Here is a 17,395-nt window from a genome sequence, read left to right on the forward strand (position 1 = left end):
TGACAGACTGAAAGGGAAATGGAGAGTTTTAACATCTCTGGCCTCAGCCCAGCTGTGGCTTTTTGGCCTCAGTCTCGTTGATATGCATAGCTTCCTTTAATCATGCAGAATAACTGTTGTTGTGTGTGTGTGTGTGTGTGTGAGAGAGAGAGAGAGAGAGAGATTGTGCATGTGTGAGAGAGAGAGTGTGCTCACACTTTATAAGCGATTGCTTTGTGATATCAAGGAAAATAGGGCGAGTGGAGGTCAGGATTTTTGAAAATCCCTCTTTGTCTGCATAATATGACCTGGTCGGCTCTGCTGCTTTGTCAAAATAAATTGGCTGGTTTTTGAAGGAGCCCACACTGAGCTGGAGTCAATTGCATTGTCCAAGACAGCCACGTACTTATGAGAAACCGGTGGCCCCCCTCACAAAAAAATACCTCTTTTCTAAAAGTGAAGCAGAAAATTAGCTCTTTCCAAACTTGGTCAAAGTAGGAAACTTGTGTCTTTGTCTGTGTCTCGCTCTTGCAGCCTCTCCTGGAAGCCCTGGCAGACCTTCCAGAGTGGTACGGGGTCAAAGCCATGCAGGCAAACTGGATTGGAGACTGCACGGGCTGCTACTTCGATTTCAAACTCAAGGTGAATCTCAGCAACCCCCTCGGCTCCCTTTTTATTCATTCATCACTCTTGCTTTCTTTCAATCTCTTCTTCCACCAAGTGTTTCCCTGTGGTTTCTTCTTCCCACTCTCTGTTTTTCATCTCCCTTCTCCACAAGCGCTGATTTCTTGCTTTATTTTACATTCCTCAGGCGCCTCTGTTTATTTGTGTATTTCTATTAAAAATCATGTACCAAAACAGAACAATCTTCACTTTGTTGTTCGCATTCAGCGGGCGCATTCATCTGCGAGCTGCAATTTACCCAAACAGATGATGTCACAAATTAGTTCCTATTGAGTTTTCACAGAGCTGTGTTTACAGTTCTTCACATGTCAGTCATTTCATACAGAGCGCTCACAAAAACCCCCCACTGAGAGCCCTATGAGCATCCTTATTAAACCACTCTCTTTGAAAGAATTAGAAAAAAATGTGACTCAAGTCAGTCCCCTTCATTTCAGAAGTCTTCATATATTTCTAGATGAAAGAGGTTACAGGATGTGAGAGTGCATTTGTGTTTTCCTCTTTGTAAATAGAGGGGGGGTTTCTCTGTCAGAATTCAGTAATATAAACCAGAGGTCGTTACGTTAATTGGACGGCTGCTTGTCTTATATTGCATTATCATAAATCATCACAGGAAGTCTTTGCTGAATTATCTCCCTAGGGGGCTGAAAATTCGTATTAGTGTGCCTTTTACTAACATGACATATAATAATTACCCTTGAACACCCTAGAATGAGTGTATCATCTCTAAATAATTATAGGATTAAAGACACTGTAGCCTCATTATGTATCACAGAGCTACATAAAGCACACGTTGCATACATCTCGCAGATGTCATTTGTTGAAGTGGACATCAAAATGACAGTTTATCAGTTTATTTGTTAATTATTTCTTCTATAAAATAAAAAAAAGATGACAAATGCCTTTCTCAAGCTAGAGGAGCTTACATCTGACGTCTTTAAACTGCCTTACTTGCTCTTACTAATAGACAAAGCAATGAGAGTCTTCGGCTATGTCATCCTTGTGTGGCTGGTTTAAGCTGGAATTTGTTATCATTCTTTCAGTATACATAATCTGTACACACAGGATTTAATTGCATTCCTTCAGTGCTCACAAGAAGAACAGTTAGAACAACACAACAAGTACAAAACAGGTACACAAGTTTCATATATATAAATGTACTTTGTTTCCTTTGAAAGCATATCTCACGGGTATCTCACACAGCAATGCTTTGAGCTAGATGATAACTGCAGCATGCTAACATGCCATCTTCAGCATCTTTTTCACACATTAAGTACTTTAGTCATAAACCAAAGTATTTTTTGGCTAATTTTAACTTGTTGACGCCCATATAATTGTGATATAAACCACTGTGAGGGGAAGATGAACGTGTGTACCAAATTTCATGGTGAACCATTCAAAATTCACTCACAGCCACAAATGTCAACCTCATGGTGACGCTACAGGAAAAGTCAGAGGATTTGCACTAAACGTCAGTAGGGTGGTGGCAGTAACTATTGGCATAAACTATTACTTGTTTATAAAAATTCGAGTTGGTGATTGGATTGTTTCACCAATTAAATGCTTTAATCCATTTTACAAATCAAAGATGCTTCTGTTGCTAAATCTGTAATACAGCATCTTAAAAAGACTGATCACTTTCCTTGCAATGTGTTTACTGTGCATGGTAGACATGAGATTTTAAGATAAACCACTTAAGGTGACAGCCTTAGGAGACAGACTTGTCCTCATTAAGTCCGCTCCAGCACAGCTGTTGACACTTGGACGAGGAGAGGTTCCCACATGCTTCTTCTCTCATCTCCCAGGTGAACGGCGAAGAGACGGGGGAGACCCTGTCAGCCTACAGCTCCTCCCCAGAGACGGTGTTTGGAGCAGCCTACCTGGCCATCCTGCCCTCCCACAGACTGCTGCACGGTAGTAGCTCAGTGCGCCCCGTCCTGGAGAAAGCCTTGCAGCCAGGCAGAGGTGAGCATGTCTCTAGACCGACCCCAGCATAAGTTTGGGTCGTCTCTCAAGGTGTATACAACTTTTTATGTTTTCTTTTTGAGGGAAGACACACATTTAGATTTTACTTTAAAATTACTTAATTTTTCAGAGGTGAACTGTCTGTTCACCTGCATCCTGTCGGAACTTGAAAAGGTTCTTTGCAGAGGTTATGATCCTTTGCATATTATGTGTGTTCTGTGTTGAGTAGTGTCTAATCAGCAAAGAAGGAACTGCTTGTTCTTTTGGCATCTCAGTAGAGATTTATAAATTATTAATCCGCATATATTCCACAAGATTGATATTTGTGACTGTGTACTGTGTAATGTCAAGGTATGGCTGTAGTGGTTGCAGTTCACTGAGTGCATGTTAATTGGGATTCCCTCAAGGCTTTTCTGTAAGTCTGCGGTTAATGATTGTTGATAATGAGCTGCTGAGTGAAGCAGCCCTGCCTCTCTCACGTCCCCTGCCTTCTGCTCTCCAGACTCCCTGACAGAGGTCACTGCTCGCAACCTGTTCACCGGCCGCGAGATTCCCCTTGTCATCTTGCACAAAGAGGCGTTTGATGGCTATCTGGACACTGTGATTGGTGAGTTATTGGTGGTGTCTGTGTGTCTGTGTGTCTATGTGTGTGTGTGTGGGTGGGTTGTGTCACCCACGAACTATAATTAGTAAGTTTGTGCTTGTTTCCTTGAGCTAAAACGAGCGACAGAACATATGAACTAATAGGAACACTTGACCTCTCCATGCTGTCATGTGATAAGGTGGTAACATGTAAAAGTCATTACCCCACAAATGAGGAGCTGCATATATAAAGATGAGGCACAGAAAGATGGTGTGAACTTTAAGAAACCCCAACATTCATAACATTTGGAAAATCCGTTATTTGCTGTATGTCTGCACCACACAGTAGTGGTTCACCCTAATGATGTGAAACCAGTGGGTGTTTGTCTCTCTGAGTGTGGAGGTGGAACCCATGGGATTGTTAACGATTAGTTGCATCACAACCTGCTTAACATCTCCACAGGGGTTTTTAACTCTCTCAAGAGATCAGTAATGTGTATGTTTTTCTATGTCCATGATTGTGTGTGTGTGTATGTCTGACAGGTGTCCCAGACTCTAGTGAGGAGGATTTGTCTGTGGCCAGAGCTCTGAATCTCCAGTGGACAACGGTGCTGAAAAGCAACCAAGACGAGGCACAAACTTTGATCAACTCTGATGAGGTCGGCACTGTTTATGATGACCACCTCATCAACGATATACAGACTCATGGTTATTAAACTATGATAAGTTGCACAAGCTTAGTACATCATCTCTCTTTAATTACTGTAGTGAATGCTCTTGCCTTTCCTTTTGTCCTCTTCTTTCTGTAGTTCTCAGGCCTCACCAGAGAGGAGGCCTTTGACTCCATTACCCAGAAGGCCAGAGAGCAGAAGGTTGGCGGCCACCTCACCAGCTCTAAGCTCAGGGACTGGCTGATATCAAGACAGCGATACTGGGGCACACCCATCCCTGTGGTGCACTGTGGGTCTTGTGGTCCAGTCGCAGTCCCTGAGGAGGAATTACCTGTTACGTTACCAAAGCTGCCATCTCTCACAGGAAAGGGGGCGTCGCCTCTGGAGGCTGCTCATGACTGGGTCAACTGTAAATGCCCCAGGTGAGAAAACTGCAATGCATTATTTATTATTTTATTTTTTAGGTTTTATTTGATCATTGGATCAGGTTTTATCGCTTCATGTTATCGTCAACATCCTGAGGGAAACCCTTTCTTGGATATATTCATTTAGTATCCATGCTAGTCTTTTTCATTATACTTCTGTGCTGGCGACAGCCGTGGCCCGGAGGTTGTCTGTTTGTTTTTGGGTTGTCTGTCCGTCCTATTCTTGTGAATGTGATATCTCAGTCATGCCTTGAGGGAATTTCTTTAGTACAAATATTCCCTTGGACTCAGAGATAAACTGATTAGATTTTGGTGGCCAAAGGTCAAGTTCACTGTGACCTCGCAAAACATGTTTTTGGCCTCTTGAATGCGATATTCCCTGTTGAGGGAATTTTTTCAAATTTTGCACAAACATTCGCTTGGACTCAAAGATGAACTGATTAGAAAGTGATTGTCAAAAATCAAAGGTCAAGGTCACGGTCACAGTCTTGTGAGGGCAACATATCAGGAATGACTGGAGGGAATTTCATTACATCTGGAATAAATATTCTCGTGGGCTTAAGGATGAACTGATTAGAATTTGGTGGTCAAAGGTTCATGTATTTTTATTCCATAATCACAACTTCATATTCTGTCCCTACTGATAATAAAATGCATGTACAATGCACATCACACACAGCCAGTATCTGTTGAGCTCAATATCAGTAGCTGACTCAGTGTTAATGGGTCCAGGTAAAGTATCCACATAATCAATTTTAGAGTACTTACTTGTGACATGTTTGTCTACGTATAATTATTTATGTGCTGTTGCAGCTTGTTCTGCTTGTCAGCTGCAGCTCATTAGCAGTGAACAAAAATAGCGTATTTCTTTTCAAGTTGGAGGTCGCCTTGGCTCAAAGTCATTGCTTAACTATCAGATAATGAACTACAGCCAGAAGATTAAGCTTTTGAAGCTGTATACAGCCGCTAGCTATGAAACAACAATTACAGTAAAGAGTATGCTTATGTGTGGCAACTATGATCGGCTGCTCCTCCAAATAAAACACAGTGGGATATGAATTAGGAAAACACCTTAAATGTAATGAATACTCTACGTGAGTGCTGCTAAATCCATCAGACGGACATCTTCAACATTAGCACTTAAAGGAATAATTCAACATTTTGGGACACTTTGCTTCACATGATAAATCTGAAGGGTTGTGAGAGGACTAATGGGAGGGCAAGAAAAAAGACATTCAGAATTTTGTTGCTCTCACTTTTTCATGCTCTTAACAATATATGGATTTAAAATAGTGACCTCTGTGTTGTCTAATTTTCAGTATTTACATTTCACAAAACAAGATCCTTGAAAAGTCTTATTCAAGTGAGTATAGGAACCCCCGAATAAATGCATTCACTCATATGGATGAAACCTTTGTTCAGCTGTGGATCTTCGATACCATTTGCAAAGTGATCCAACCACCCTGCTTAAGTGCCCATGAGCCAGTCACTGAGTCACCGCCACTTCCTGAGGCACTGCAACATTGGCAGCCCTGCTCTGTCATGTGGTGTTGTAAATAAGATGCAGAAAGGGTGGAGGAAGTGTTATTTCTTTTTGGCACAACATAAGCGATTTGGGAAATGATCCTGTCCATTATGGTGTTTTGCAGAGTGAAAATTGAATTATGTGTAAACTCTCTCCAGTGACAGCCTTTCCTCCGTACTTCCTGTATTTCCTCAGGAGACCAGCACTGACATAAATGAGGCGACTGTCAGGCAGGCCTGAGAGGACTGACAGCTTTACAAGAACACAGAGCACTGAGAGCAGGCCTGTGAATTGTGTGATTAATACTTTTGTTCTGATGGGGGGGGGGGGTTATGTAATGAGTGGCAGGAGCAGCATGAGATGATGATGGAGGTTGCGTAAGCCAGCTGTGACTCAAGGGACTCACACAAGTGCTGTGCATGCGCACACACATTTACCTTTTGTACACAGGCGTAATCACGCACATACATACATACACACACACACACACACACACCTCTTGCCAGCGCAGAGAATGTGTTTGAAAATGTTTGTGAATGCAGAATGCATACTCAGCCAGCGTCTCCAGAGTCCCTCACTTACATGGGAATCCCTCCCTGAATAAGACTAATCACCATCATGGCACCATGTTGATTAAAACAATGGCCCACTCAGTCGCAGATGGCACAAGTCATCAGATTGTGTTCACTCACTTCCACAAAGCTACTATAATTCCTCCCATCAGGGGTGATTGATGGCTATAATCAGGAGGACGCCGTTATCTCTCCTCTTCCCATCTCCCCTACGTTGTTAAGTGTCTGTGGAAATTTGTTCTCTTCACTCCTCGACCATGTCCAATTAAAGTTTGAGTGGAACACAGACGCGTGGAGTGATGAGAAATGGGCGACAGAAATGGAGTTTTATCTGTCCTTGAGGAAGTCATTTCCTGTGCGCCCATCTCGTCTTTGACCCTCTGCAGCACTGTAAATTGGCCTGCTAACTGAACCCTGCCTCAGCTTAGCCTGGCAAGGAAGGTACGCGTGCAAGTGCGTGTTGTTCTGTGAATCCGCAGGTAAAACGAAAGAGGACCACCTAGTTAGCACGGCGCACACACATTCGCAGACAGACACACGGCAGATGGAGGGCTATTTTCTCTGGGAAGAGAGCCTTCGTGGAGTGGGCAGCTGCCTCTCTTGCCTCATCTGTTTGAGAGCCTTTTGGCTCTTTTCTGGCTCATCCTGCAAACACACACTCGAAAACTCACACTCATGCACACAGGTTGCTTCACATTTTGTTACTGAGTTTACTTCAGCTCAGCTCTTTTCGTGGCTTAGGGAAGGTTCATCTCCACAGACACACCTGTGTGTGTCATCTGATGTGATGCTTAGCAGTCTGACTGTAGCCAGTACCTGTCTGTCAGATTATCACAATCTGGCCTCTGATTGGCTGAGCTGACTTGCTCAAGCAGAATTCTTTTGTACTAATTTCCTTTCTATATGTTGTGAGTTTTTGTATTTTTGGATTCTTTTGCGATGGAAGGGGGCTTTGTTATGCTGCTGGGTTTTCATCATATGAAAAATAACACCTGTCTTCCAAATATTAACCTTACTACACCTTAGCCTTGTTGCTAGGCAACCTCCAGCTCTTACCTCATCATCACAGCCTTATTACAGACTGGCATATTAGGTGGTCGCGGGGTTTTACCTCTTGATGTGCGTATCTGTGTAAGAGAGTGTGATATAAAAAATGGCTGTGACACAAATGTTTGTGTGAGAGAAAATGTGAGACAGACAGAAAGACAAAATAAAGACATCCCAGAAGGTCCAGGAAACGATACCTGCACTGTTGTACATACTGTAGCAAAGCTCAGAGCTGTTTCTCTGTTTATCTTTCTGGGACACTGATTTTAACTCTACTGAGACTCATTATAAAGTAAAAGGCAGACACTTTCTCTGTTCCATTAAGTGCTTTAAATCTGAAACAAAAAACACTTTCTGAAAGCTCTCTTTTCCCGTGTCTTTGCGGATGTCCTCTGCTCCACCGTGAAAGCGATGTTGGCAGATTCGCGTCACGTACCCAAGTGCTGTTTGGCTTGGATAGAAAGGGGCGCGAGGTGGCATTTCCAACACAAACACATGATCATGTGTTCGGCCTGCCAGTTCGCTCCCTGTTAGCACAGCCTGTTAGTCAGGGCACAGAAACAGAGCTCCGGTGCCAGTCTGGCTTCAGCTTTGCTTCTCTACAGGGACATGACCCCCACAGCCAGATGGAGCCAGCTTTACACTCACACATATACACATACACACATAAATCACATAATGTGCCATTTCTCTAAGCATACAAACAGGGATCGTTCATTTGTTCGCTTTCTAATTTGTCGGCCTAATATTGATTTTTGTGCTGCCCTTGCCAACTCTCTGTGTCTCTGTCTCTCTCTCCTGTCAGGTGTAAAGGCCCAGCGAGGAGGGAGACTGACACCATGGACACATTTGTGGACTCAGCCTGGTATTACTTTAGGTACACAGACCCTCATAACCCAGACAGGTATGAATAGCCTCCTCCTCTCCACTTTGCTGTTATTCATTTATTTATTTAATGACTCAGCGAAGCCACCAAATTCAAGCTTATTTATTCACTTTTCCTTTTTTTTCTTACACTGTGGTACAAATTGTACAGATTTCATTTTCACCCTTTGTTTAATTTAAAATGAAAGATGTGGGTGGAGAAGATACTAAAAAAAACACACTTATGTAATCTTTGCTGTATAAATACAAACTTGATTTTCTCTCCTGTCTCACACACACACACACATATTGCACTTCCACGTGCACACTTTGTTCTGTGTGTGCTCTTTGAAAGTTATACTCAAACACATCATTATGCTGCTCACTGTAAGATCACCCACTCTCTCCCACTTACCCATTTCAAACATGCATATACGGCCTGTGTGCGTACGCTCACACATGCACACAGAAACGCACACACACACTTGTCTGAAGGTTGCATTCCCCTGCCAATAGAGATTATGGAGGCATGGCTGTCACCTGCTGGGATGGTGGCGATACCCTGAGCTTCACAAAAGAGATTAATTTCCCACTGCCCTGACCTAGCTGTAAAGCTGCTTTAAAAGGAAGAGGGGTGGGGGGGTGGGGGGGCGCTGCTGCACTCCCCATCACTTTTCTTAGCGGGACAGATTATGGCACAACAGAAAAAGCAATTACACTATTTGTGCATTTCAGTCGGCCTGCTGAGACTTATGTGCACAAGGGGGAAACGATGAAAATAGGAAGCAAGAGATACTGAAAGTAGCGAGTAAGAGGAAGGAAATGGGAACGGGGTGTTATGTGGAAAGTGTGTATATATATATATATATGTGTGTGTGTGTGTGTGTGTGTGTGTGTGTGTGCCAACAAACAGGCTAAATTATTATTTTCAGCCTTGCGAATTCATAACTCTTTTTTCCCTGGTTCAATTATCCGGAGACACCATCAGCCAGTGAAGGGAGGGCACGAGGGAGAGAGAGGTGTGGAGGAGAGTAATGACTGGTGTGAAAGGTGACACACAGAGATAGCAGTCCGTCCCCAAAAAGCATCATTACTGTCGGTGGGATCCCCCGCCTCTGTTGACCATCACGCTGATCAGGCTAACCACACACCACTGCCCTGTTGAAATCTTTGCTTAACTGTTGACATGAGAAGCTGGTTATAGAGGGAGTCTTCAGAGCTGAACTTTAAACATGCAGTACTTAGCACATTTTTTTTCCTTCTCTCTGTTAGTGTAAAGCCAGTGAGGCAGAGGCTTCAGGAGGCTTCTGTGAGCTTCATCCCTGGATGCTCGTGTGTCAGATTCAGCCTGCCCCCTAGAGGAAATGTGTGTGCACATCTAACAAAGCACATAACAGCCACTGCCATCTGGCAAATAAATAAAAAATAAAAATAAAACTTTGGGGCAACATTAATAAAAGGATTAAAATCTAATACCTGATAGCAAGTCTATGCCCACAAAACTCTTATATTTGCTGTTTTATATGTGTTTTTATTTCCTGGAAAGAAAAAAATCTCTGTGGATTAAGAAGTCATTCATTTGATATTTATAGAAACAGCAACAGCAGATTTCTTGGAATAAAATCAAGGAAGAATAGAGTAGTTGGCAGGAGCATGGGTGATTTAAAAAAAAACTTATGCAGAAAATCATAGAAAGAAAAAAAAATGTCACATTACTTGACACAGAATTTGACAAATGATCTCAAGGAAGTGCAGAAGTAGAAGACTACAGAAGTGACCACTTTGCATTAAGCATTAAAGATCTTCAGAAATCTTTTAGTCTCCCACGCTGACATTTAATAATTAATAATTCATTTATAACTCTACATTGCTCTTAATAATAGCTTAACATGAATCCAGTGTCACATCCTCCCTAAACCTGCTTTTCCCTCTCCAGGCCTTTTGAGCGCCACCTAGCAGATCACTGGCTGCCTGTGGACGTGTACATCGGAGGGAAGGAGCATGCTGTCATGCACCTGTACTACGCCCGCTTCCTCTGTCACTTCTGCAAGGACCAAGGTCTTGTGGCTCACAGGTGGCGTACGCTGTGGTTTATCCGCTCTTGCTGTGCATGTGACATTTTGTGCATGTATGTTAATGAGTCCTATTTCTGTCTTTTCAGGGAACCTTTTCGGAAGCTGCTGGTCCAGGGTCTGATCAAGGGCCAGACTTTCAAACTAGCCAACAGTGGCCAGTACCTGAAGAGAGAAGAAATTGATTTCACAGGTACACACTACCTGAATCTGCAAGCTGTGACACATCTGTAACAGATGGGAGAGGAGAGGGCTTCCCTCCATGTGGCTCTTCCAGATAAAACAAACTTACGAGGGCAGAAAACTCATGAGAGAGAACGTCTTTCTCTTTTATGTTAGCATGTAGCGGCATCAGTATCTCACCTCATCCTTTGTGCTGCTGACAGCCATCCCTCTCTGTTTTGTGCTTTATGGCTTTCCCCCAGTGAATGACATGTTAACCAGCTACTCTTGACAGAAGTCAAATTATAAGAAATCCTTTGAAGAATCCTCTTCAAATTAGCTTCATGCCCAAGGATTTCCAGCCTCTCTCTATTGCTTGGTAATGGGATAAACACAAGATACTGGCTTACATAGAGAGGAAAGCCTCTTGATCCCAGGCTCAGATTGACTAGGCCTTACATATGAGAAGCAATAAAAAGTCAAGGATAGCAATGAAATAGGGAATTTAGTGAAATTAAAATGAGCTAGGAAAAAAAAATCTCTATCTCTGATCTCCGGCTCCTAACCTGCCTCCAGATAAGGAGCCAGTGGCGCTGGGAGGCGGTCGTATCGAGGTGACGTGGGAGAAGATGAGCAAGTCTAAACACAACGGTCTGGACCCCCAAGAGGTGGTGCAGCAGTATGGCGTGGACACAGTTCGACTCTACATCCTATACGCTGCACCTCCCGAACAGGACATCCTCTGGAATGTCAAGAGTGAGTCGAGACGCTACTGCAAAATTACTTAAATTACCTAAAGTTATTATCACGTTTTTTCAAATCAGAATTATACCACAGCCTTACCTATGTGCCATGAATTGCTTCCTAAAAGAAATCAGTTGTTGTCAAAGGAAGGAAATGTAATTGTGAAAAGGTGTTTCTCCCACAGTTTTTCAAAATATCCCTGCATCTGTGTGTGTGTGTGTGTGTGTGTGTGTGTGTGTGTGTGTGTTCACCACCTCAGCTGATGCCCTCCCCGGAGTTCTGCGATGGCAGTCTCGACTGTGGCAGCTGGTGACCAAGATGAGAGGGGCTCGCCAACTCGGAGATGTCCCCAGCCCCTCCCTGCTGAAGAAGAAGGAGCTGGCAGAGGCTAAGAAGATCTGGGAGAGCAAGAACTTTGCTATTCAAGAGGTAACAACTCTGCAGCCTCAGACTGGCTTTGATCTTGAATAACTGGCTGAAAATGTCTCATGGCAGCTTACTTTACAGTGAGATATTGCCACTGTCCTCACCAGTAGGGGTCACTAGTGTGCCCATTTCCAAAATCTCAGCTTTTCACACTAATTCAGTGTCCATCCTCCTTGAATAAGATACTCAGCGGTACTTGCGACTTTGGTCTATTTCAGTTTTTCTGCAAGTACCAATTATTTGTGTTTTTTGTTTTTGTCAAGTCAAGTCAAATTTTATTTATATAGCGCCAATTCACAACTGAAGTTATCTCGAGGCACTGTACATATAGAGCAGGTCTAGACCGTACTCTTTATCTTATAAAATGTACAGAGAGAAACCCAACAGATCCCACCATGAGCAAGCACTAGGCGACTGTGGCAAGGAAAAACTTCCTTTTAAGAGGCAGAAACCTCGAGCAGAACCGGACTCAAGGTGGGCGGCCATCTGCCTCGACCGGTTGGGTTTAGACAGAAAGAGAGGAGGGTGGGGGAATGGGGTAGGAGAAAGACAACATTGCAGATACACAGACTAAGTCAAAGTGTAAATAGTAGTAGTAATAATAGTAATAATAATAATAATAGTAATAATTATTATTACAGCTAAAGGAATAATAATGACAAACAATGGTACATTAATAGCACTAACACTATCAATAACACTAGTAAATGTTTAATTATTGTCGCATCATGGGTTGAGCTGGATCATGGGAGCAGCAGGAGACTCTTCAGCTCTGGAGGCAGAACCCTGCAGTGAGAGACAGTAGCAGAGAGAGAGAGAGAAGCACAGCCTGGGCACTAATGTGCTTGAGGGAAGAACACACACTTAAAGTGATGCAACGATATTAAGACAGTTAATAATAATCTCGTCGGCAGGACATCATGGACAACATTTACTAACTATTAATCTTAACTGATGCATTGTTACAGTATTAAATTATACATTTTCTGTATCCTTTCAACACTGGAATGGAAAGATACCGAGCTATTATACAAGATACTGTATGATTCAAGGTAATATGTCACTCATCACACTGCCCAGCAGTACATAGTCCTGAGTTCCAGCTCTTCCATCCAACACCGAACATCCATCGCAACCCGAAACCCCCAGAGTAAAGAGTAAGAGAAGAAGGGGATGGAAATTGATTTTAAATCCACTCTGTCTCCTTTCACACTTTATAAATAGCCCCGTTTGGCTGCCAGGTTTGATTCTCTCTCTCTCTCCACCCCTCAGGGCTAGTGCTTTTAAAGGACCTCAGGCCGTTTGCCATAAGCCCCCCAAAGCCCATGCTGTCCTTTGATCCGTCCCTCAGAAAAGCCTTGGTGATCGACCTCCTCCTCCCTAGGGCCCTTCCCAAATGGGTTTTTCTACCCAGAGGGCTAAGCAGGGGAATGCTGACATGGTGTGTGCCTTCAGCTGGTACACATGGTGATAACAGGGAGGAGGCTCCCGTTATTGTTTTCTAATGATTCTTTAGAGGCAAAGTTATTACATGACAGTCAGTCTAGCAGGAAACATCCATATGTCCAATAATCAACAGAACAAAAAGCTCCATAATTTCATAATTTCTTACTAATTAAGTGTGTCACCCTCTTGTTTGTTTTGTTTGTTTGCTTTGTTTGTTGTTGCTGGTATTTTCAGGTGACATCTCACTTCACAGAGGACTTCCTTTTCAACGCTGCCATTTCTCGTCTGATGGGATTTACCAATACACTGAATGTGAGTGCACCCTCTGACAACTAGAATAAAGAAGGACATTCATCCTCTATTACCACTTAAGAAATTACATTTTTCTCCATTGTGTGTGTGTGCGTGTGTGTGTGTTCAGAGTGCAACAGTCAGGGTGATTCAGCACAGCGTGGAGTTTGAGGAGGCTCTGGCTGCGCTGGTGATGATGACAGCACCCATGGCCCCCCACCTGGCTTCTGAACTTTGGGCAGGTGCGTGACAGACAAACTACTGACAAATAATAAATTATTCTCTCATGCACTCAGGGTAAAACAAGTGGCAGGAGGAAACGAAATGTCCAACGAAAATTTTGAATAGTTTTTAAACTAAAATCACTTAAGTGTGTGAAGTGTGTGGTACAATGTCTGTAAGAGGAAGTTGCCTCAGATAAACGTAATGTTGACAGTGCTGCTTATCTAATTCCAGTGAACGCCCAGTGGTGATGTAACCCTAACAGTTCAGTCAGTGAGTGAAACTTGTCATTGAAACTTTTTTTTTAATCTCCTAAACAAATCTACAGTATCTTTTTACCCGACACTCACTGTACAGCCAATGAAACTGAAAGCTCACATTAAGAGCTCTTGAGCCAGTGAAGAAAACAAACAATAGAAAGGAAGGTCTAACGTCACTTTTTATGCCTCGTATGGGAGCTTGCCCCCGCGCTGGCCTGGCCCTGGAGGACATCCCCTTATTGTCGATGACACACGTACACAGGCTTTCTGCACACAGCTGAGGGCAGAGAGGTTCCCGGAAAAACACATTGTCCAGCTGATAGCCAGAGTCAGGAAAAACTTGACAGATCATCGCTGGGAGGAAGAAGTGTATTTGTTTGTGTGCGTGTGTGTGTGTGTGTGTGTGTGTGTGTGTGTGTGTGTGTGTGTGTGTGTGTGTGTGTGTGTGTGTGTGTGTGTGTTTTTAATAAGTGGCCTGTTCGCATTTTGGCTGTGTGTAGTTCTAAAACTGCCTTATAAACAGGACATGCTAGCAAGGGATGTGTGACCCCCTGCTGCACTCAGTCACGTTGTACTGTTTCAAACTCTCACTTGTTGTTTGTAATTTCACACACACACACACACACACACACACACACACACACAGAGGGCAGGATAGAGGAAGTTCACATCCTTCCCTTGTGCCTCTTGTGGGATGTGCACTTGGTGGTTTAGCTGTGAGCCAGGACGGGGTGGTGTGATAGCTAGTTGTTGTTTGACCTTTCTTTGAGATATTTTTTCTCAACGAGTTGAGTAAGAAGCAACAGAAGAGTCTTCCCCAGCTGTTTATCTGGCTTGCTTTACTAAATTCAGTGAGTTTGCTTTGTTCTGGTCTATTTTCAAATATTTCTTTTTCTTTCTTTTTGCTTATTTTCTGTACGTCAGCATATGAAACCATCCTCTTAGTGTGTCAGTGTATTGTATTGTCAGTGATGCCCTTGTGTGTTTCCTCCCGGACCCCCACCCCTCCAGGTCTCTGCCAGGTGAAAAACCCCCTCAGTCCCCTCCTTCAGCGAGGAGGAGACGTCCTGCAACAGTCCTGGCCGACTGTGGACCCGGAGTACCTGGAGGTCCCCGACTTTGTGGAGCTGTCTGTACTGGTAGGATCACCCACTCCTACCCCCACCCCCACCCTCCCAAAACCTCTGAAACAAATCATGCATTTTTCTTAATTTTAATCCTGAAGATAAAATGTTTTTGTTCAGCGACAGCCCTTTGCTCTTTGTTTATACATAACTTTATTAATAGATATATGCAAACACGTTTGCTCTTGCATCCACTGGCATTTTTACTCAAACTCTCCACTCTTAAACTCAAAGTCTTAGGTCCATGATTACATTCATAGTCTGTAATTTTCAAGAGAGCCTATGATTACCCCTTGTGTGTGTGTGTGTGTGTGTGTTTGTGTGTTTATATGTGCATGTGTGTTTATGCATTCTGTCAAGTGGCAGGCTTTAAGCTAAATAGACAAGTGGATCAATAATTAAAAGCTAGGAACAGAGCAACCGTGTTATTCCTGAATCTCTCTTATTTCTTGTGCTTTTTTCCTGCCTGTGAGCCCAATCACACAAATAGTGAAAGCCCTCACTTTGGCAGTGTATGTCATCATCTGGAATGAAAGTGTGTATGTGTGTGTGTGCCAAAAGTGTACAGACAATCAGAGGGAATATCCAGCTGTGATGGGAAGGTTCAAAAAATCACCTTGGATGAGATCCAAGTGTCACACATGCTCAACACCGGCACATGGATGCACGCAAACTCACACGCACACACGTGTCAGTCGTCACACTGCTCTGAACATTTACTCAGTTAATAGATAAAAAGCTCACACTGCTTTAATCTGACAGTTTTCTTCCTAGCAGGTCGTATCCCCCGAGAGAACCCTCTAATCCCCTCAGTCACTCACACACATGTGATGTGTGATGACAGCAAATACAGTCAGCTGACTAACAGCACCTGTCTTTCACCGGCTGGATTCTCCCTCTCTGCTGTGACAGAGAGACAAAAAAGACAAGAGATAAATGAAAGAAAACCCGGAGAGTGGTGTGTGTGTGTGTGTGTGTGTGTGTGTGTGTGTGTTTCTCTCTCCCAACCCATATTTGAAACCCAAACATGAAAATAACACCCCCTTACACATTTTAATTTCTGCATTCTTCTTTGCTTCTTGGTCAGCTCTCATACACAAAAGCTATCAATCCTATACATTCCCTCCCAAACACATGTAGACAGAGTATATATATTTGAACTCCCGGTGTTCGACGACAACGATGACGCTGATGATGATGTTGGTTTTACTTCAGACTGAGCTCTCTGTTGTGGGCTTCCTCAGTCCTGCGGAGACAACCTCGCTCCGTCTGTCCTCTAATCACATACTTTGGTTTGTCCCAGAAGGGAGGCCAAGGCTGAGCAGCCTCTGATGCACACACACATACACATAAACACACGCACACACCATTAATTTTCAACCACTTCCAGAGACATGATCACATTTGCCGTGTGCACACATACACTTGTTTCTAAACATACAAGACTTGAGGGCCCTTCCCATACCTACCACTAACTATGTGTATATGTGGAGGGAGAGGCTGCGTCTTGTTATTTTGGGACTTTTATGTCAGGAAGCAAGACTTTGGTTACCGCTCGACATGGCAGAGCATTTTTCAGATGGAGACTCAACAGTTTGTTAACTTCTCCCATCTGCTTACCTCTTAATTCTCACTCCCTCAGATAAACAACAAGGCCTGCGGAACAGTGACGGTGCCTCTGCAGGCGTCCAAAGACACAGAACGGGTGCAGCAGCTGATCCTGGAGAGCCCACTCGGACTGAAGCACCTCGCCGAGCGCAGCATCAAGAGAGCCATCCTCTCCCCCAGGACCGCCCTCATCAACTTCCTCATTGATGAGTGACGTTTGGGTGTTCACCACTGCTTTTTTTGTTTAACTGAAAGATAGTCATGGATTCTTGTCAATCAGTGATTCAGGATGGGGAAGACAGACAAAAGAGGTGGATTTTTTTAATATGTCAAGCAGAAAGGATGAAAGTTGGTTAATGTTAATTGTCAAAACTTAAATGTAAATATGTCTAAAGACATTTTATTTATATTTTCCTGTTTTTAATAAAAGACCTAAGGAGCAGTGAGCTTCTCCTTTTTGTTCTTTATTATCTTTTATAAGTTTCAAAGTGAGATTTAACACCTGTTTCTTTCAGATCACAATCCCCTCCCCTTCCCCATTAAGCTAGAGTTTTCCAGTCCATCATTCACTTCCCCCAATTTACCCCATAACACCAATTTCAGCATTGCACCCAGAACCACGACCTCACACCTCCGCGTCTGCCACTTGCCCCTCTGCTCAGTGTCCCTGCTGAGTCACGCACTCATGATCTGCCTTATCAGTGTTCGTCTCCACCTCTGGTGCTGCTT

The 17,395-nt window shown here is 43.4% G+C and overlaps 1 protein-coding gene across 1 annotated transcript in view; it reads left to right on the forward strand.

Moving 5' to 3' along the window:
* The window catches only part of lars2 (leucyl-tRNA synthetase 2, mitochondrial), a 30,020-nt gene extending 12,912 nt beyond the window's left edge, over window positions 1-17,108 (forward strand). Inside the window, exons 8-21 of the mRNA XM_018686249.2 lie at window positions 514-621; window positions 2,466-2,625; window positions 3,128-3,232; window positions 3,751-3,866; window positions 4,017-4,300; window positions 8,253-8,351; window positions 10,248-10,385; window positions 10,473-10,576; window positions 11,122-11,301; window positions 11,549-11,718; window positions 13,396-13,473; window positions 13,583-13,694; window positions 14,946-15,073; window positions 16,701-17,108. Coding sequence (XP_018541765.1) covers window positions 514-621; window positions 2,466-2,625; window positions 3,128-3,232; window positions 3,751-3,866; window positions 4,017-4,300; window positions 8,253-8,351; window positions 10,248-10,385; window positions 10,473-10,576; window positions 11,122-11,301; window positions 11,549-11,718; window positions 13,396-13,473; window positions 13,583-13,694; window positions 14,946-15,073; window positions 16,701-16,880 — 1,962 coding nt within the window. The 3' untranslated portion in view covers window positions 16,881-17,108. The remainder of the gene's footprint in view (window positions 1-513; window positions 622-2,465; window positions 2,626-3,127; window positions 3,233-3,750; window positions 3,867-4,016; window positions 4,301-8,252; window positions 8,352-10,247; window positions 10,386-10,472; window positions 10,577-11,121; window positions 11,302-11,548; window positions 11,719-13,395; window positions 13,474-13,582; window positions 13,695-14,945; window positions 15,074-16,700) is intronic.
* The last annotated feature ends 287 nt before the right edge of the window (window positions 17,109-17,395 follow it).

Source organism: Lates calcarifer, linkage group LG15 (assembly GCF_001640805.2).
Source record: "Lates calcarifer isolate ASB-BC8 linkage group LG15, TLL_Latcal_v3, whole genome shotgun sequence".
In the NCBI taxonomy this organism is placed as follows: domain Eukaryota; kingdom Metazoa; phylum Chordata; class Actinopteri; family Centropomidae; genus Lates; species Lates calcarifer.